General features: G+C 49.2%; 1 protein-coding gene across 1 annotated transcript in view; it reads right to left on the reverse strand.

Moving 5' to 3' along the window:
- LOC147663748 (calcium-activated chloride channel regulator 1-like) overlaps positions 1-21989 on the reverse strand; it is a 642892-nt gene that overhangs the window by 608151 nt on the left and 12752 nt on the right. The window contains exons 2-3 of the mRNA XM_086950229.1: positions 14585-14725; positions 14326-14476 (exon numbers count right to left, since the gene is read on the reverse strand). Of these exons, the coding sequence (XP_086806355.1) occupies positions 14326-14476; positions 14585-14725 (292 nt within the window). The remainder of the gene's footprint in view (positions 1-14325; positions 14477-14584; positions 14726-21989) is intronic.

Consider the following 21989-nt stretch of genomic DNA (forward strand, 5'->3'; position numbering starts at 1 on the left):
AGCTCTAAGGGGAAGAAATATGTTTCATTAGTCCAGCGACTAGGCTCAGTGGGTGGATTGAATTGGGCAGTTGATCTCAGTCCTCCGGAGGTCTAGAAGTCAAAACATTTATAACTGATAACTTTTCAGAGGTGTTAGGAGAAGTCCAGTCAGATACTGCCAAGGGACCTAGTACCTTAGGGACAGCACTTGGGGGTCAAGGATCATGCCAGCAAAGTCCACCAGCAGGCTCAGTCCATGTCCAGTTGCTACTAGTCAGCTCTGCTCTTCGGGGAAAATACCTCTTGTAGCTTGATGTGTCCTTGAAGTCACAGGGGGTTCGCCAAATGATCTGGGAGTCTATTTCTTTGCCTTGCTTATAAGTGGGGAGCTTTTTCACCTCTTCAGGTCTCCTCACAGGGCCCAAACAGTGGAAACAATCCCTCTTCCATTGTTCCAGAACATGTTATTAGGAGGGTGCCTCGGTATGCCTCATTTATGGTTGGCACCAGCAATGGATGGGGTGACTACTGGCTCCTCATTAAGCAAGGGGCAATCTTAACCCCTTTCATAACGTTCATGTTTGCCCTACTGTAAACAATCCCATGGTGCACCTTACTCCCAAAATGTACCCCCTATGGGAACCCTTCCTCCCATGTGCAGAACATGTGTGCCCACATAGAGGTGTGTCCAGGAAAATGAGACGTACCCTCTTCTGTGACCACTCAAAACCAGCTGTTGGGGGAGCCACCCTCTGGCTGGGTTTGGCCCCAGCCTGGCTGGTGGAATTAATAGTTGTTTTCATCTCCAGGTTTCACCTTCTATTTACCTGTAAAAGTAATGGTCTTTTTACAAGTTAATGAAGTTCATGGGTCCAGCCCAACTGGTCTTCAAGCAAGGGGAAGAAAAACACCTCCCCACTCCTAAAGTTCTTGCCTTAGAAGCAGTTTTTACACTGGCTGGGCAGTTGCTGGAGAACTAATGCAAATTAGCCAACAGGAGCTTCAGGCAGGGAAAAGGTAACTTTTGAAACTGTACTTTTCCTAAATATTTATTATGAATCCAACTTCCCCATTGAATTAGGCTTCTAATACATATTAGAATAGTATTTGAACTATTTTTCTAGCTCCTGGTTTCAAACCCAAAACAGCATAATTAATAGTTTAATCTGTACCCTAGCTTTCCTTATATGACAGCCAGAGCCTTCCTCACTGAAGATAGCTTTTGGGGCATTGCCACTTTAGGGACTTGGGTGCATTCAATTTCTTTATATCCCACTTTTAAATATCATGCACCATACCTTGTGTCTACCAGGGATACCCACGGTTGGCCTATTAATATTTAAAGGGGAGGTTTTCCCTGTCAGAAATGGTTGTCTTGACAGGTCCAACACTAGGTTAAAAAACCTGCAGCAGTCAGGCTACACCAGTACACTTTAAGGCCTGAAGCCATGTTTTCCTGTGTCTTAAGTGCTGCAGTCCACAGGGGACATTTAACTTTCCATACTATGGGCATAGTTTTTATACCTTATAGGAGAGTTAAGTATGAGAGTTAGGGATTAGTTGATTGCTACTTGTTTTAGGGGCCAGAACACTTATACATGGAACTGTACAGCAGTGCCCCTGTGTGCAGAGTCTATAAACAAGCAAAAAAATTAATCAAAAAGGGGCATCTTCTCACAGCAAGTATATATGTAGGTAAAAATAGGTGTACTCTTTACGGTGATAAAATCTACACCTTCAACAAGCTAGTAGTGGGGCATGGGTTACTACCATTCATGATGGGCATGCCTTTGCAGAGGTTGTGTTCCCTAGCTCTGATTTATCCTGCCGAAGTTGCCGATCTGTTTGTGTACCAGCCAGCCAAAAACAGGAGAGACCTGCAGGACCGAACCAATATCTCTCTGGTCTCTCTGGTCCTGTGGCATAGTTTTGGCTGCCCCACAGGACTGCAGCACTGGCTTTGGATGCAGCCTGGGTGAGAAATGGGGCTGAGTCATAGCATGCCTTGAGACCTGAGGTGTGGAGGTTGCTGTGAATGGGGGAAGCAGTGATGCTAAAAGGCAGCGCCCAAGCCCAGAAATCACCATAAATGGTGGTTCTCCTAGTACTCTACGGGGCTCAAGATGATGGACCTGCCCCCTTCGAATGCCAGCACTGAGTGGTCCCACACAAGACCTAAAATGGCAGCCACAGCACAAGGGCCAACAGGGTCTAGTATAAAGGAACACCAGGACAAGAAACAGAAAGCACCAACATTTTGTTTTCTCTTCTTGGACTCGCACCTATCACATTAAGTGGGAAGCATACTTATTGCCTGTTCTATCTGCTCTTCATGGCTGGGTTTTGGCCTAATGGCCATTAAATAGCACCGATGAACTCTGAGGCTGGTTCATGTGCATGTCGAGGGTGACTCGATATTTGCGATGAGCTGTGGTAGTACCTGATGGCTGCACCCTGAGAAAGTGCATGATATAGTGAATTTCAGCACTTGCGGACAAACGCAATTCCTCTCTGCATCATGAGGCTGTGTAACTGGTGGGGTAATGCTCTCAGCGCCTGCTGATAGCTCCTCTCATTGGTCACCTGTCCTGAGGGTACATGTGAAGTCTACAAAATAGAGAAAACAGGTGCCAGACCATCAAGGTCAAATTTGACCACACAAAACCTGCTATCTCACAATCTATACTTACAACTCCGCTGGAAGCCCAGGACAATGTAAAGGCCCTTGACTAGTCTTATACAGGGACAATGGAAAGGCAGTTGACTAGTCTGTCACGGGCATCAAATTAATTCTTGACACAAAAGCCTACGGTGATTGATACCAAAATTGATCATTTAAGGGCATGACTGGGCCTGATGAGTGAACAATTAAATTAGCATTGTGACTGACTAGATGAAGTGGATCTCGAAACTAGAGGATGACATACTAGATATAAAAAATGCACTACAACGGAAGTAGTGGGATATATCAAAGACTGCGGCGAAGAACAACGATCTCGAATCCCAGTCATGTAGAAACAATGTCCATATCACAAGGCTCTCCCAATCAACCAACCTCAGCAAGCCCGAGACATATGCTGAGATATTACTTGTGGATCTATTGGGTACGTTAAACTTTTCAGAACTTGTGGTGATTGAGAAAGTACATCATTCACTTGTCACTAGACCTCTCATGGGCCCCCGGCATATAATCACTAAGTTGCTGAACTAGTGGGATTTCGACACATTGCTGAGACTCCCTACAGAGAAAGGGCCCCTCAACCACCAGTGCTCTGAAATATTTATTTTGCTGGACTTCATAGGAGCAGTACATGAGCTCAGGACTTTTACTATATCATGCGGTACCCTGCCAGACTGTACATTACATTAGTACCATGAAGGAGACAAGTTTCACACATAATGACACTCAGCAATATTTGGACACTGACATTCCTTGACCATCCAGTGAGAGACTGGCTGGATGTCTTTCTTCAGCCAGGAAGCTTTGTTTCTAGTGGCACTCTCTTTGCTTGACTGTACTACTGTTAAGACTAAATACTAATTTATAGATGATTTAAGTTACAGGGTTATATTTGCAGAGTTGTTTGTATGCTTGACTTAATCAACAGAAATGAAGAGCTCCTTTGCAGGACTAATTATATTTGGAGAATGTGGATAGATGTTGATGGTGCCTCCCAGTGCACGGTGAATGGCTAGGAGTATAGGGGGATGTTTGATACTTGGGCTTTATTCCACTGAATGTTGGGGAAATCAGCGTGGATGAGGAGAGGGGGTGAATGTGAGGCATCGTTTGTAGGGGCAGTTTACACAGACATTTCTAAGGGTTTTGCAGGCTTTCCAACTTATCACATTAATGGCTGGGCTTTGGACAGCAGTCAACTTCATGGATGCATGACAACAGCAGGTGAGCAAGGACCGTTAAAACAATGGCATGCAAAATACATGGCTTAGGCCACTCTAAAAAGCAACACCTGATTGTGGTGTACCATAAAAACATGGCTTCAAAATGCCAATGCTGTAGGAGACCCATCTTGCCGCTGGCCTAATTCCTGAACAGTGTTGGGGGAAACCAGTGATGCAACACTTTTCATAGGGCCATCCTTGTGACACCATGGATGAGCCATATTTACTGTGTGGAGCTCCATGTCGCAAGGAATTACAGATATATCAGTATTCCTGATGTATCTGTAAGCTCAAAATTGTCACATTGCTGGAGTGTGTATGACAACCGACGCAACTCAAGCAATGTGTCTTTTCTCATGGGGCAAGCCCCATGTGAAAGGGCCTGCATCTCTCCTTGTGCATGCTTCAAGCGGGTGTAAGCATTTGATACAGTGGCATTGTAAAATCTCAAAGATTTAATTTCATCACTTCTACAAGACTTTTTTGAGTGGGAATGCCCACCCTGCATACATTATACCTGACGCAAGTATGATGTAGCGAAGGGATTTACAAAGTGACGCATCTGTCTAGATGTGTCACTTTGTAGATAGGGCACAAAGTGGCACATATTTTACGCCACTGCAGCGTCACAAAAAGTCAGGCAACAGTGGCATAAAAGGCTTTTAAATAAGGCCTGAAGTTTTATGCTTTAAGTTGCTGCATTTGCATGTCACAGTAGGTTCCTATTAGTGGAATGCATCTTGCATAATTTTCCTGCTATCTTTATTAACACGTATGCACCTAATGATGAGACTCTCCTGAGTTTCTTGAGGTGATCATAGAACTATGCAGACAGTATAGGGCAATAGGGCAGACATTAAACATCATTTTCCCTGCAACCATTACAATGCGTAATGGTTACATCATGGTTTTAACAACGCAAGTCATTACCTTGACTTGCACTGGGGGGCGCTCTAGACTAAGGAATAGTGTGAATTAGTATTCCAACACCCTCCCTACTGTACATAGACTGGAGTTGGAATAGTAATTCACACTATTCCTAAATCCAGCACCCTCCAACGATGTAACGACTTGCGTTGTGTTGGTATGCATGGCATCATCATACATTCAGGCAGACCACAAACGTTCTGCGAAAGTTGTAAATAAAATGCTGGACAAGGATGGACTGAGGGATGAATGGAGCCAAAGGAAGAGTTCTTTTACTAATTTCTTGTTCATGATACATTCTCATAAATTGATTTAAGCCTTACTTCAATGAAACAGTATTATGGATCCCTGATACTGCACATTTACCACGCACACTCTTTGATCCCTCTCCGGTGGTAATATAGCTGGTGCTTCAAGACACACAACAGACACAACACGTTTGGTGCTTTCTATCCAGGGCACCCAGTGATAGGGTGTTTTTGGACCAAATTGTAAACAGATGTCATAGAGTTTTTAATATTAACACGCATCCCCATTATGAGGTGTACTGGTTGACCTACAGTGTTGGCGACCCATCTACGGATAGAGGGGGATCAGTTAAATGTGGGAGACCTACTAACTAGTGTTTTAAGTTAATTTACGTAAACCCATACAGCTTACACAAACTGTCCGATGCAATATGGATCATGATCAGGGAGACTTGAATGACAGACATATATTCATAAGACATTTTGCTTGTTAACAATCCAACCCTCCTACCTTTGCTAGATAGAAGTATTAAATCGAGCCTGCTAAAGGACGTCAAATTATAGATAGATAATGTATTTATTGCACTATAAAAATTCAAGAGGAACAGGGGGGTGACTGTCATAGACACGTTTGACTATCTCAAATTGCAACATGCTCTATCTACCACCGATGGCCCTTGTTTTCTGATGAACCCATGGAGTTTCATCCCCATACACACATGCTCTAGAATCACGGAGGTGACGGGGGGATCTTAAGACTACCGACTTGTTAACGATGAGGTTAGAAAGACCTCCTAACGGCATTTGCTCTGTCCGAATCGTATCAGGAACATGTCTTTCTGACCGTTTCCGACTGACCGATTATGATGCATGTTAGGCATTAGGAATATCCCAATCCGAACCCAATCGCATTTTCGAATGACCAAGCTGTACGGAGCAGAATCGTACGTCTCTACAGGCTGCGTTTCCCAACGACTGGTTAGGTGCTGGATTCAGACAGCCTTTCCGAATCGCGCCATCTGACTCAATTGGAGGTCGGAATCAGACTGTGGGGGCCTATAGCGGGCCCCCCTGCACCTTAAGCCTTTTCAATCAGACCCATGGGTCCCCCCTTACCAGCCATGCACATGGTGACAGACACCACGGGGTGGCCACAACAGCGTGCCCGATTTTCCCCAGCCATCCCTATCTTCGATGGGAGCCTATGCATTCGGTCTGAACATAGGCTCCCACTGAAGTCATTGGGAGTCCAACCCAATCGTATCTGGAAGCATCCGGATGCATCGTAATCAGTTGGTTGGACTCTCCCGATCCGAGTTGTTTGGAAACCATTCCCAAACCGATTCAGTAGGGAATGCTCTCCTAACAGCATCGTAATCGGGCACTACATGGGTTATACACCGATGATTGTGCCACGGCTGCGAGCAAGGCCCTGGCAAGTTGGGAACCTGATCTTGGGGAGAATATTGACCCTGAGGTGAGGAAATTCTGTTGCCTTCAGACTAGGAAAGTGTCTATCATGTATTGGCATAAACTGTTGTCTTTTAAATTTCTGAAAAGATTTTACTGCCCTCCCAGCTCATACACAGAATAGACACAGATAGGCCATCTCTTTGTGTGCGCTGCATGTCTGATCCTTACAGGGAGTTGCAATAAATAGGTCTGCTGAATATGTCAGACTATAGACTATATATAAACCATGGTTTGGTTTTGAAATGTATCCCCAGTATGGCAAAAATAACAAGTTCAACAAAGGAGAGTGCTGAACTGTTCCTAAAGAAGATTAAACAGACTGGCGTGACCGTAGGTGTGTGTGTTACACCTTTGGGCATCCATTATGTTGGACGTGTTTGCCTCACACACCCGAAAGGGTGTCATGCTTCATCATAGGGGTTGCTCCTCGTCGGGGAGGCGGTGCAATCCCCGACGGACTCACCTCAGAGAGCGGCTCTTTGGCGGAGATCTTTTTGTCCAACAGCCTATAGGTGAAGTGCGGGTATGTGGGTCAGGGCAGTAAGTTTCCTGGAGAAAAAGTGATTAAAATGTAGCAGGGGGGAAGGAGCTTCGTGGGCAACCAAGATGGCCGCGTAAGCTCAGAGCTCCGCGGACCCTCTGACCCTCCGCAAATATCCTGTTGGAAATCCTGATCCACGTTAGTGGATTCTACTTGGTGGGTGGTCGCAGACACGGGAGCAGCTTTCGGCTTTTAAATCGGTGGTTTCTAGACGAAACTACGCCGAGCTGAACTCCGTGCCAGGGATGCGCCATTGTCTCCTGGGTGGCTGCTGCCTTCACCGACGCTCCGCACGATTGGAATGCGAAGCGGTTGTTCGAGGTCCCTGCTGACGGAGTGCTTGTGGCTGCGGAGTTGCCTACTGCTGGCTTGGTGTGATTACTGACGCTGCCTTGACGCTGTTCGAGTGTCCCTTGCTCTGGCGAAGTAGCCCTTTGTTCTTATGGGACCCAAGATGGCTGGCAGAGGGGACCCCGACAGGTCGTCGAACAGAGGGGTTCGTAGGACGGCCCAAACGCAGCTCAATAAAATCGACCGATATGCTCAGCAACGGACCTCGCCCACTGTGGTGGCCTCCTCTAAAGACCTTCATCGTGCTGGCTCGCCTGAGGGCTCGGAGCCTACCCTGAGCGACGTTATGGGAGCCATTGCGGGCATTCGCTCAGAAATGCAAAAGCAACATGAGGCCCTGACTCACAAGGTGGACACTCTGGCTGTGGACCTTACTCTTATCAGGGCTGATTTGGGGAAAACTAACGACCGAGTGAAGTCCCTAGATCTCAAGACCTCCAGTCTAACCACCGACGTATCGGACCTGCAGACGGAGGTCCGGACCCTGAGACTGGCCAACGACCAATTTTCCAGAAGGCTGGAGGACTTTGAAGGACGTGCCAGGCGGCAGAATGTCCGTATTATTGGTGTTCCGGAAGGAGCGGAGGAGGCGGCAGTGGACCTTTTTGTGGAGGACTTAGTGCAGGCGCATCTCGCACCTTCAGGCCTGAGCAACTTTTTCTCGGTGGAGCGTGCCCATCGGGTCCCGGACGGCCCGCCGAAGTCGGGCATGGCGCCCAGACCCATCATTGCCCGGCTCTTTAATTTTAGGGACCGGGATGTTATCCTTCAGGCGTCCAGACGGCATGGACCGCTCAAGTACCAGAACTCTGAGGTGCACTTTTATCCGGATTTCACTAGAGCCGTGCAGAGGCAGCGCCAGAGTTTTGCAGGTGTGAAGCGGCGCCTGAGAGAAATGGGCCTTAAGTATTCGATGCTGTTCCCTGCCAAACTTCGGATAGAGTATGATAGCCGTGCCCTGTTCTTTGATGTGCCGGACAATGCAAGCGACTGGCTGGACACTTTGCCACAACGCCGGGAAGACCAGGACGATCACTCCGGAGGCGCAACTGGTGGCTCCGATCTCTAGGACTTGTTTCTACTGTGCAGAACATTGCGGTTGGTGCCCCTGTAGTCTGTGACGGATAATACCAACGTTACTTCGATGTTGATGACTCTCCTGTCGTTTACAAGGAGGGTGGCGGGAGGGGGCTGCGGAGATTCCTTACTCCTCTGGGGACTTTCTGTAGACTAGTTAATGGGGCGACAGGCACACTGCTGGTTGGGGGGGCTTTTTAGTCTGCTGCAGGGGTGCAGGGTGGGGGGTGGTTTTGGGACAGTTCGTTTGTTTGCTTCTTTACTTCTCTTTCTATCTCTTAGGCAATGTACACACTGTTCAGTTTCGATTGCTGTTGAGGTTTGCTAGGGTTGGGTGGGGCTGGCAACACGATGATGGGGGGTAGGAAACTACGTGTACTCAGTTGGAAGGTTAATGGGTTGGGTGACCGCATCAAGAGGGGGGTTGTGATTCAATTGATTAAACGCCACATGCCTGATGTCGTTCTCCTTCAAGAGACGCATCTGGTTGGTAATACGTGTAAGGCGCTTAACCGTAAGGGATACAAAATGGTTGCCCACTCGGGGTTCTCATCGGGCACTCGAGGGGCGGGGGTTCTTGTTCGCACATCCCTTCCCTTTGAGATTGATGTCACTCTGATAGATGAGAGGGGGCGCTACGCCGCAGCCACGGGGCGGTGGGAGGGGCGTGCCCTGACTTTACTTTCAGTTTACGTTCCCCCGGGCCTGCAAGCTAGCACTTTCCGAGACCTTGGTGGCGCCATTTTGAATTTGCCTGTTGGTTTGCTGATACTGGGGGGTGATCTTAACTCGGTCTGCTCCGGCTCTTTGGATCGCCAACCGTCTAGAGACCTCCGGAGTTCCCAACTATGGTTGCCCTCTTTCCTTGAGACTATGGGACTGGTGGATAGCTGGCGGCTGTTACATCCCACGCTCCGTCATTTCACCTTCCACTCCGGTGCCCATGGCAGTCTATCCCGGATAGACTATGTCCTCACGTTGGCTGCATGTGCGCCCGCTGTCTCTGAAGCCCGATTTTTGGCACGGGGCATCTCTGACCATTCCCCGATGTGGGTCTCTTTCGACTTTGACATTGTTTTGTCAGACCGGCCGGTGGCTGTTAATCCATGGTATTTCCGCAACCCCAAGACTCGTAGTCTACTGGCCAAGGCTATCGACCTCTACTTTTCTGAGAATGAGGGTTCGGTTCGCTCGGCTGCGAATCTATGGGAGGCGTTTAAAACTGTTTTTAGGGGTGCGGCCTTCGCTCTCATAGCGGAGGCCCGTAGAGCCAGGGATGCCGACTTGGTGCATATCGAGGAGGAACTCGCGGAGTTAAACTGGAGACAGACCCCGATCCCACTCTCCTGCACGACCTTTCCCTCAAACAGTCGGAATACCGTGACCTTGCCACGAACGTGGCCCTTACTATAGCTAAGGAACAGCAGGGTCGTATATATGACGTCGGCGATAAGGCTGGGAAGTTGTTGGCCTGGTTGGATAGGAGGGAGATGGCTAGCCGTGTCGTACCCGAGATTTTGGGTGATGACGGAGTTGTCGTCTCTGATCCCGGAGCCATTGCCGAGTCCTTTGCCGACTATTTCAGAGATGTTTACACTTCTGTTTCGGACCGGTCTGAGATCGATTCGACAGAGCTTCTTTCGACAGTCGAGCTTCCCTGTCTCTCGGACGAGGAACGCGACGACTTGGACAGAGACATCTCGGTCGACGAAATCGCCCTTGCGATTCGCTCACTTCGATCGGGCAAGGCGTCGGGCCCTAATGGCATCCCGGTTGAGTTATATAAGATCAGGCCGGATGTGGTCTCCCCGCACCTTCGTAACATGTTTTTGGAAGCGCGGGACACCGGCCTACTTCCCTTGGACCAGAGATTGGCCACCATTGTGGTCATCCATAAGGACGGGAAGCCGAGAGATTTGTGTCGCTCTTATCGGCCCATCTCCCTCCTCAATGCCGAGCCTAGGATCCTCGCCAAGCTACTCGCCAATCGACTGGTTGGACTTATTGGCGACTTAGTGCACCCGGACCAGTCGGGCTTTATTCCTCATCGCAACACTGCCCTTAACCTGTGTAGACTCCATGGCGTCATGGCCAGGGCTCACACCCTGGAGAAGCCGGCGGTCCTTGCCTCTTTAGACGCCACAATGGCTTTCGATTCTCTCGAATGGAGCTACCTCTGGGCGGTCTTGTCGAAGCTCGGTTTTGGCCCGGTGTTTATTGCCTGGGTAAAGCTCCTTTATGCTGACCCGCTGGCTAACATTGCCGTCAATGGCCGCATCTCGGCGTCTTTTGCCCTCCATAGAGGCACCAGACAGGGCTGCCCCTTGTCACCTCTCCTGTTTGCGCTCGCTCTTGAACCACTTGCGGCCATGATGCGCACTCACCCGGATCTGCATGGCATAAGCTGGGCTCCTGGCTTCGAGGACAGAATCTCGCTCTATGCTGACGACATTCTGCTTTACCTCACTTCCCCTTGCAAGTCGCTCATTGTGGCATGCGATGTACTCAGACTTTTTGGCAGGTACTCTGGCCTCATTATCAACTGGGCCAAGTCCTTCCTGTACGTGCTGAAGGGGGATACACCGCGCCTCCCTAGAGGCTGCAACATTCAGGTGGCCAGCTAGGGCTTTAAGTATCTGGGGATTTATATTTCCGGTAATGCGAGTGAGATACGACCACAATTTGCTTCCCCCTCTTCAGCGCCTTCGGCGTGTCGTGGAGGGTTGGCGCAAGCTTCCACTCTCTTTACTTGGTCGCGCGGCATTATTTAAGATGATGTCTTTGCCCAGGTTTTTGTAGGCCCTGCAGAATACTCAGGATCCGGTTCCCGCTCGCTATTTTCGAGAGAATGAGAGCCTTCAACGTGCTTTGCTCTGGGATGGCCGTCCCCGCGTTGCCACCACGAAGCTCACTCTCCCGTGGTACGACGGGGGTATTGCATTGCCGGATGTTCGTAGATACTACTGGGCCTCCCAGTTGGCGACTATCAACCATGGTTTTTACGGCCCGGAACACAACCCTGGTTATGCCATGGACAGGTGGCTCTTAGGGGGCGGCAACTACTACAGGGCGTTGTATTCGAGGTCTCTGGACGGGCGATTGTCGGGTCCAACGAGGACTGCGGTCCACATCTGGCGCACGATCACCAAAGCGCAGGGTTGGCAGGGCAGGCTGACTAGATTTACCCCTTTGTAGGATTCCGACATTTTGGGCAAGTTATGGCACACCAAGGGCTTTGATAAATGGGACCTCATAGGAATTTCCAGAGTGGACGATATGATCTTTAAGGGCGAGATTAAGACCTTCTACCAGCTGGGCGGCACGGAGTTCTTCCGTTATGCCCAGCTGCGACACGCGCTGCTATCTGCTAAGCCGACAGAGGGGGCGATCCCAGAAAGCTCCCCACTGGAGGATAGGGTGTTAGACGGTCATATGCCTGACAGTGCCATCTCCCTGTCATACAAGAAACTGATTAACGTTCGTACTGACCTCCTCCTCGGTGTGCGGGAGCAATGGGTGCGCGATGGCCTGGAAATCGACGATGAGGATTGGCAAAGCGCTGTGTCCTCCCCTAAGGAGGTCGCCATTTCCTCTCGTCTCCGGCTGGTGCAGTTCAAGATCTTGCACAGAGTGTACGTGACTGGCCCCCGGCTTATACATATGGGCTACTCGGCCGATGGGCTCTGTCGCCGTGGCTGTGGCGCCTCTGCTACTTTCCTACACATTCTCTGGGAATGCCCCGTCATAGCTTCCTACTGGAGACGGGTGCATCGGGTTATGGAAGAGGTGACTGGGGTAGCGGCGACTGCGGAAGCTAGGAGATGCCTCCTTAACATCTGGGAGCCGTCCGATCATAATGTGGCTCAGAAGCAGTGGGTGACCCTTGGCAACATGGTGGCTAAAAGTGACATTGCGCAGAAATGGGGGGCTGCGACGGCTCCCCTGGTGGTACAATGGAAAGCCAACATGGATTGGTGTATGTTTAGGGAAAAGACAGTCTACATTGCCAGGGGTAAGCCCAGAAAGTGGTCGAAAGTATGGGGGGCGTGGAATGCGCACAGGGGAGATATTTGCTTGCCCCCTGAACCTGTTTCTTTGGATGAACACTTGTCGCCATAACCTGTGACACCAACTGTTTCAAGATACGCTGTTGATTCCTGTTTCCTCCTTTTCCCCCCCTTTATCCTGCTTTATTCTTCTGTACTTGTGCTTCAGTGTACGCTACTCCCTGCCCTGCTCCGGCACCTCGTAGGCTCTCCCTGCTCCATTGCCACTCTTCGGCGCCCTTGGCGTCTTTTCCTTTCTTTGTTCTAATGTTCCTTCTATTATATAAAATATAAAAACAACCTTCACAGTACTGTGTTCAACGCTCTTGCACTATTGCTCTTCTGATTCACGATGCTGCCTTGCCTCCGGGATGTCAGGCTGAATAGCTGTGTGCATTTTTTCAATAAAGGTTTTATAAATTTTTTAAAAAAAAATGTAGCAGGGGGTGCCGGAAAACACTTTATTCTGGGGGTCCCCCTACTGCAGTTAAAAACGTGGAACTAGCTCGCTGGGTGACGGCAGATTAGGTAGCGTAACCCTAGACGAGACTAGAGTGAGGGTTGGTCAAAATAACAAGTTCGCATGCTACAACTGGGTTATATCTTGACTATATCCTTTAATACTATTCTTTTGACTCTGCTACATCGAAAGCTATATCCTTTTTTGCTATATCTGTTAATTACCATTGATAGAAATCCATATCATATTGATTTCTTTTCTGCTAAAAGCCTGTTATGTGTAAAATAACTATGCCAGTATTTGTTCTGTTCTTTTAAATTTGTTTAACGCTTTATAATGAAACAAAAAAGAAGCTAGTCAACTCCTACGTCCCCTCTGCCACCCCTTCCATTGTTCCTCAGGCTTATTTCATAGGTCAAAGAGGCACAGGAGTCTGGCGAACATCTGTGTGAGCAAGTCCATTCTTTCTCTCACAACGATAGACCTCAGGCCCAGAGTAGTGGATAGGTCATCGTTCAAGGGAGGGGGTGGCCAGGTGAAGCCTTGCACGTTTGCTTGAGCCCTGCCTTGCTCTGCAGTGATGGCAAAGTGCTATGGAGAGAGGGCAAAGTTGGCTGCAGGAGATGCCATGATTGTGAGGCCAGTCGGACATGGTCCCAGATAATGCCACAGAGGGGAGTCAGGATTGCTCTGGGAAAGAGTCTATTAACACTCTACTTCAGTTCAGTGCAGCTCACTGTCACTTCTGGCTGTCACTTGCCGGGCAACAGACACTGAGAAGGGCAAGCACAGACAGTCACTGTTTCTCTGATAGTGTTGGTGGAACAGTTGTACAGCCAACTCTATTACAAGCACTATCTAGCACGTCCATTATGCTTCAATCATGTAACAAAATGCAAGCTAAACAAACTTTCATGCAAAAACGTATGTATGTAAATATAAAAATAATGTATAGGTTTCATACAAATATCTAAAGCTTGTATTGTGCAATACTTTGCTCGTAGGAAAACTCTACTTGTACAGCCGATTTCACACTCCATGAGGAAACGCCCCCCTCACTCCAGGTTATAAACACTGTCCTCAGTGATAAACGTTTAACCTACAAATCATTGTTTTCAGATGGGTGAAAGTAAATAGTTCACATTAAAAAAAACTACAAAACCCAGTATGCATTTTTTATCCCATGCTCGTTCAGAACTGAAAACAGTGTCATTATTCATTTTGCTCAGGTTTTACTTTATACCATTACCAAACTTTTCTTCCAGATGGCGCTAGAGGGCTACCACAGCGAAAAGTAGAAATGAGTAACTATATTTACCTCGGGGTCCATACACTAAGAGCAGGGAGTCATCTGTTATAAAGTTGAGAGTGAAATGAATGTATTTTCCAGGTTCACCGCATCCTCCATACTGCAAGGTGTATGGATCATCACCATATTTCAGGAATGGGTCAGCAACAATGACATCAGCCTGACAAAAGAAGAAGGTCTTTCATCAAAGCACAGCCCAGAGCTGCTAAGGTGGAAATACTCAGCACACGGATAGGTGCATATTTCTATAAAAACAATGAACCTTTACCTTATCGAATGTTTCGGTCTTTACTCTTGAGTAACTGGGATCTCGCGTCCATGTTAAAGGTATTAATATTTTTACACTCTTGAAATAGGCTCTTCTTTGAGTTGCTATGAACAGGTATGCAGAAGCCTCAGTCATCATATTCTAGTACGAGCAAAGAAACAATGAGAATGAGTATGACACTTGTCCTTCACAGGTCTCGGCTATGCTTATATAAAAATACATTCATATTTTCAAATTTTCAAATTCCTTAATTTCCTGTCTGGTTATTAAAAAACATTTAATGTTGGAGGAGGAGCTTCGCGGCAACCAAGATGGCCGCGTGAGCTCGGAGCTCCGAAGACCCTCCGATCCTCCGTACTAAAAGATGAACCGACGCTGACACGGATCCCGTTGTCCGATTCCAAATCCGACACTCCTGGGTGCAGTTACACCGTGTGGAAGTTTGAGGACTGCCGGGAGACCAAGACTCAAGCTGGGACCTACGATTGCGACATTGCCAGACGGAGGTGACGAGGCACGGCTCTGGCTGCTCCGGCTCACAACGAAGCTACCGTAGGGGCGGAGTGAGCGTATGCTAGAAGGAGTGCGGGACAGATCGTCCCAAACGCAGGTGAACTGGTGAGGCCCGTTGTGTTGACTGGCGAGGTGGCCTGGGGACCAACAATGGCTGGCAAGGGTGGCGCAGACAAAACACAGCCTCGGGTCAGCAGGAAGACTACGTACTCGCAGTCAAACAACATGGAGCGCTACGCTCAGCCGAGGGGCTCGCCTGGTGCTTCCACGAGATCCAAGGACTTGCATCGGGAGGTGTCGCCTAAGGCTCAAGAACCCACGCTCCGCAACATAATGGGCGCCATTGAAGTCATGAAGGCCGAGATGCACCAGCAGCACGAAGTAATGGCGCACAAGGTGGACACTCTGGCGATTGACGTCAACCTGATCAGAGCGGACTTGGGCAAAACGAACGAGTGAGTCAAGTCGCTCGACATCAAGACCTCTAGCCTAACCACGGACGTCTCGGATCTGCAAACCGAGGTCCGTAACTTGAAGTCGGCCAACGACCTTTTTGCGAGGAGGCTTGAGGATTATGAGGGTCGGGCCAGGCGGCAGAACGTCTGCATTATTGGTGTGCCGGAGGGGGCCGAAGACTCGGCTGTGGACCTCTTCGTTGAAGACCTGGTCCAGAACCACCTAGCCCCTAAAGGACTTAGTAAGTTCTTTTCCGTGGAGAGGGCGCACAGGGTGCCTGGGGGTCGGCCGAAGGAAGGTGCCCCCCCAAGGCCTATCATCGCCCGCGTGTTTAACTTTAGGGACCATGACTCAATTTTACAGGCCTCAAGGAGCGGTGGGCCACTGCAGTTCCAGAACGCTGCCATCAACTTCTTTCCGAACTTTACCCAGTCCGTGCAGAAACGGAGACAAAGTTTCATGGGAGTGAAACAAAGATTGCGAGACATGGGTATGAAGTACGCTATGTTGTTTCCTGCCAAATTGTGCATCGAACATGGTGGCCGGGCTTTGTTTTTTGACTTGCCGGAGGTAGTGTCAGACTGGCTTGACACCTTGCCCCAATGACGTGAAGACACAGAGGAACGATCGGAAGAAGCCACTGGCGGCCAAGTCCGGCAGGAATGAGGATTGGCTACAGGACTTCTTTTTTGGACAATGGGTCTACCATCAGCTGTCTGGTTTGGTACTCCTGTACTCATAAGGGGGCTTCCCCTGTACTTTTCTATTTGGAGGATGGGGGGAGGATAGGGTCACCTCCTTTCTCCTCGGGGGCTTTTCGTAGATTAGTTTTCTAGGGGCGACAGGCACACTGCGAGTTGGGTTGGCTACTTAGTCTGATGCAGGGGTGCAGGGTGAGGGGCGGACGGGTTCTTTGTTTTCGTTCTTGGGTTGAATTTCCTTATTCTCTGTTTCCTTTTTGGCAAGGCAATTGGTTGTATGGTTCTGTTAATGTAATGGCGGAGCCCGTCGAGGGCGGGATGGGTGGAGATTTCGATGATGGGGGGTAGGACATTGAATGTTCTAAGCTGGAATGTCAACGGGCTGGGGGACCGTATTAAGAGGGGTATTGTACTGCAAATGTTTAAGAGGTGTGTGCCGGATGTAATACTGTTGCAGGAGACGCATTTGGTGGGGAATACATGCTACGCACTTAATAGAAAGGGTTTCAAGATGGTGGCACACTCGGGGTTCTCCTCGGGTTCCCGGGGGGTGGGGATTATGGTGCGCTCGACCCTCCCCCTGGAGATTGACTTGAAGGTGGTCGATGAGCGAGGACGCTACGTCGCAGTGACGGGGAGATGGGAGGGGCGTAACTTGGCACTAGTTTCGATTTATGTCCCCCCTGGGTTACAGACGGACACCTTCAGAGATCTTGGGTGCGCCATTTTAGGTCTTCCCGCTGGGCTGCTTCTTATGGGAGGCGACTTCAATGCAGTGGGTTCGGGGACATTAGATCGGCACCCATCCAGAGACCTTCGAGGTGCGCAGACCTGGCTTCCTGACTTTCTTGACACCTTAGGACTTGTTGACTGCTGGAGACTGCTGCATCCCACCCAGCGCCAATACTCGTTCCATGAAGGGGCTCACGGTAGCCTCTCCAGGATTGACTATGTTCTGACATTGGCGGCCCACGCATTGGTGGTCTCGGAGGCCAGACTGATGGCGAGGGGCATCTCGGACCACTCTCCGGTCTGGGTGTCCTTCGATTTTGATGTTGGAGTGTCCGAGAGGGTGGCTCAGATAAACCCGTGGTACTTTCGTGATCCCAAGACTCGTAGACTCCTGGCCAGAGCCATGGAGCTCTACTTCTCCGAAAACACGGGCTCGGTGGCCTCCACTGTCTCCTTATGGGAGGCATTCAAGACTGTTCTGAGGGGGGAGGCATTCTCCCTTATTGCTGAAGTGCGGAGACGCAGAGACGTGGACGTGGTGACTATCGAGTCCGACATAGTGGCGATTGATACCCAATTGGAGGCCGGCCCGACGCCGGATCTCCTGCACGCGCTCTCGCTCAAACAGTCGGAGTATCGCGCCACTGTTACTGAGGAGGCGAAGGCCATGGGTAGGGAGCAGCAGGGGCGAATCTATGAGGTTGGGGACAAAGCCGGTAAACTTATTGCCTGGTTGGATAAGAAGGAGAGGGCTAGCCACGTTGTCCCAGAGGTATTGGGGGAAGGTGGCGTGGCTGTCAACGACCCTAGCGCTATTGCTCTTGCCTTCGCGGAATACTTCTCGTCAGTTTATACCTCAGCCTCCGAGATGTCGAAAGAGGACTCTGGTGCCTTATTGCAAGACATAGAGGTCCCGTGCTTGTTGGATACTGAGAAGGAAGACATGGATAGGGACATCGCGGTGGATGAGATCACTCAGGCGATACGCTCCCTGCGATCCGGCAAGGCTCCAGGCACCAACGGTATCCCAGTGGAGCTGTACAAGTTTAAACCGGACCTCGTCGCTTCGCCACTGCGGGCTATGTTCCTTGAGGCGCGGGAGTCAGGTGCCCTTCCCCCCGATCAGAGGCTGGCCACCATTGTGGTCATTCACAAGGAAGGGAAGCCTAGAGATTTGTGTCGGTCGTACCGTCCTATCTCGCTACTGAATGCTGAGCCCAAGATCTTGGCTAAAGTGCTAGCCAACCGGCTGGTTGGAGCGATAGCCGATTTGGTGCACCCGGACCAGTCGGGGTTTTATTCCACATCGTAACACCGCCCTCAATCTGAGGAGACTTCACGGAGCCCTCGCGAGGGTCCGCACCCTTCGGGAGCCGGCATCTTGACGTCCTTGGACACCACAATGGCCTTCGACTCCCTTGAATGGCCATATTTGTGGGCGGTGCTGGAGAAGTTTGGGTTTGGTCCGGGGTTCATTGGATTGGTCAAGCTCCTATACGCCAACCCGCTTGCCAAGGTGGCGGTTAACGGCCGCGCATCGGCTCCATTTGCCCTTAGTCGAGGCACCAGGCAGGGGTACCCCCTGTCCCCTCTTTTGTTTGCATTGGCACTGGAACCTCTAGCAGCGTGGTTGAGAGGGCATCCGGACATTAGGGGAATCAAGTGGTCCCCGGGCTTTGAGGATAGGGTGTCTCTGTATGCAGATGACATTCTCCTGTACCTCACCTCGCCATGCATGTCCCTTATTGTTGTGTGTGACGTTATGGGTACCTTCGGTAGACATTCTGGACTCATCATTAACTGGTCGAAGTCTCATTTATATGTCCTTAGGGGTGAGGTCCCGAGACTCCCACGGGACTGTAACATACAGGTTGGAAGACAGGGGTTTAAATACCTGGGCATCTACATCTCTACTGACCCCACGGTGCGCTACACGAACAACTTGCTCCCCCCTCTTGCGCGCCTTCGGCGTGACGTGGAGGGATGGCGGAAGTTGCCGCTTTCCTTGCTCAGACGGGCGGCATTGTTCAAGATGATGTCCCTACCCCGGTTTCTGTACGTGCTTCAGAATACCCAGGATCTGGTCCCGTCGGGTATTTCGGAGAGGTTGAAGGCCTCCAGCGGGCCCTACTCTGGGATGGCAGGCCACGCATCGCTATTACCAAACTGACTCTCCCGTGGTATGACGGAGGGATTGCGCTGCCTGACATCCGCAGGTATTATTGGGCGTCTCAACTGGTGGCCGTTATTCACGGATTCTATGGGCCAGCAGTAAATCCGGGCTTTGCCATGGACCGGTGGCCCCTGGGTGATGGGAAATACTACAGGACTCTGTACTCTAGGTCTCTGGATGGAAGAATGACAGGTCCCACTAAAACGTCGGTCCACATTTGGAGAGCGGTGACGAAGGCACAGGGATGGAAAGGCAAACTCACAATGGTGACTCCACTCTATGACTCCGACCTGCTGGGTAACTTATGGCACACAAAGGGGTTTGACCGCTGGGACTTGATAGGCATCTCCAGGGTGGAAGATATGATGGCCAGGGGTCAGATTAAGCCATTTGAGGCACTTCAGAGGGAATTTCAGCTGGGGGAAAGGGAGTTCTTCAGGTACGCTAAGTTAAAACACGCCCTCCTGGCGGTTAAACCGGAAGGTGAAACGATCCCCGAATCTTCCCCACTGTCGGACAGGTTGCTGGACGGCTATATGCCCGACAGCGCTTTCTCCCTGACCTATAAGAAACTCATTAACATTCGTACCGACCTTTTGCTAGGGGTGCGAGATCAGTGGACCCGTGATGGGATTGAGTTGGACGACGAGGATTGGCAGTGTGCGATCTCGTCTCCGAAGGAGGTGGCAATCCCGGCAAGACTGCGTCTTGTGCAGCTGAAAATCTTGCATAGGGTTTACGTCACTGGCCCCCGACTGGTCCACATGGGTCACTCTGAGAATGGTCTCTGTAGACGGGGGTGTGGTTCCCTAGCGACATTCATGCACATTATGTGGGAATGTAGGGCGGTGGCTGCATATTGGAGGCGTATACACATAGTGATGGGTGAAGTGACGGGAGTTGACTTGCCCGCTGAAGCCCGGCGCTGCCTACTAAATTTATGGGGCCCCATAGACTACACCAGTTCACAAACTCAATGGATCACCCTGGGCAACATGGTGGCTAAAAGGGATATTGCACAGAAATGGGGAGTGGCTCTGCCCCCCACAGTGGAGACGTGGAAGGCTAACATGGACTGGTGCATGTTCCGGGAGAAAACTGTGTATGTTGCCAGGGGTAGGCCCAAAAAGTGGAATAAGATCTGGGGGCCTTGGAATGAATATAGAGGTGATATTTGCCTCCCGCCGGACACAGCGCCCTTGGAAGAGCAATTGTCCCCTTAGCCCCTGAGCCCAGCTGACTTAGTTATACACAATGTCCTGTCTCCTCCCTCCCTTCGATGCCCAAGCATGTGACCTGTTCATGTATCCTATTCCATATGTAGGCTCATCCTGCCCCGCAGTAGGGCGATGCCGTACTTATTTCCTTTGCCTTGCCCTCTTGCACCGTTATAGGTGCTTTTCCGTTGTTATACTGTTTCCTTTCTTCTTAGACCATAAAATAAACATCATGTGATTCTGTATTGTATTCTGTGTGCACCATTTTACACTGCATAAAGTCTTGCTGCCAAGCCTTCGGGATGTATGGCTGAATAGCTGTGTACTTCTGTGTTGTAAATAAAGGTTTTCCCAAAAAAATAACATGTAATGTTAGTTAGCATTGGATAGAAAAAATGCATTTTCAAAAATCTGCTCACCGTAATGTAAACACAAATGAATTAATCTGTGCCAATGTCATATTATTTGGTAAAAAGAGAAAAAATAATAAAGTCTACTTGGTGTCATTCCAATGTTGCCGTTGGCTTGAGACAGGAATTTAATAAACAGTAGATTTCGAAGTATGGTGTCATCTTTTGAACATTTGATCAAATCTTGTCTGACAAAATGAATAATAAGTCTTTGAAGCTTGAATACCTAGTCTAGGGATATTGGTGGACCTCTGATTAGACCTTGTTGGTATAAATTCTAGTGAGGAAAGTCCTCAGAATTTGTAAAATATGCATTTATGTCTTAAAAATGTTGAGAAGTGTGCGGAGATAATATTGTCTTTTTGTGGAGTGGTAGTGATAGCGGGATAGATAAGGATGGAATTCACGCCATGCAATCCTATTGCAATCTCTGAACTCCGTTAGGATGGACCTTTTTCTAGAACTGAGGCTGAAATCACAAATTCAATAGCATTGCAAGAACAGTGAAGGAGATTTTCTCCACAATCATGGCAAAGGGGAATGGTTTCAAATCATGAAGGCTTTTTAGCACATTAGCAAAGTTCGAATCTCAGTTCAGTAAATTCAATCAATCATTTAATAATCTTCATTCCACCAAGCAAATCAAAGAAACATGTGAAATTAGATTAATTCAAGGCAGAATCTTTTACATAAAGACCCTATGCCAATGTAAAATGACAGTTAAGGTCGGAGAATGCAGCAGGTGTCAGCAAAGATGGAATCTCAAAAAGATCCAAATGACAGTTCTAATGAGGAAAAGGAGACATGTACTTGCTCTAGCAATTAAAGTAATGAGAAAAAATATGAGGAACATTGAGTCTCAAGAGGGGGAGAGAATCATCAGCCTGCAAATGTGGACAGGGGCAAGCAACCTAACTAACAAGCTTCACATAGTTAAAACATAAGTTCCACCTAAGTGATATATTCTTCAGGATCCCACTGAACAAGAACCAATCAAAACCCAATGTTCCCTCTGTACTTGGTGTCAGCTCCTTCTTGTGGATAATACCATGACCACTCTTTCCCTCGTCCTGGACTTCATGAAATCTCACAAAAAAGTATTCACCTCCTCTCCTCTTCCCATAGGAAGGTGCTGGGAATCATCATCCTAACTAGTTAGCTGCTTCTCTTTGATATTTAAAATGTGAACTAACAAAACATAAC

Source organism: Lissotriton vulgaris, unplaced genomic scaffold (genome assembly GCF_964263255.1).
Source record: "Lissotriton vulgaris unplaced genomic scaffold, aLisVul1.2 SCAFFOLD_1064, whole genome shotgun sequence".
Classification (NCBI taxonomy): domain Eukaryota; kingdom Metazoa; phylum Chordata; class Amphibia; order Caudata; family Salamandridae; genus Lissotriton; species Lissotriton vulgaris.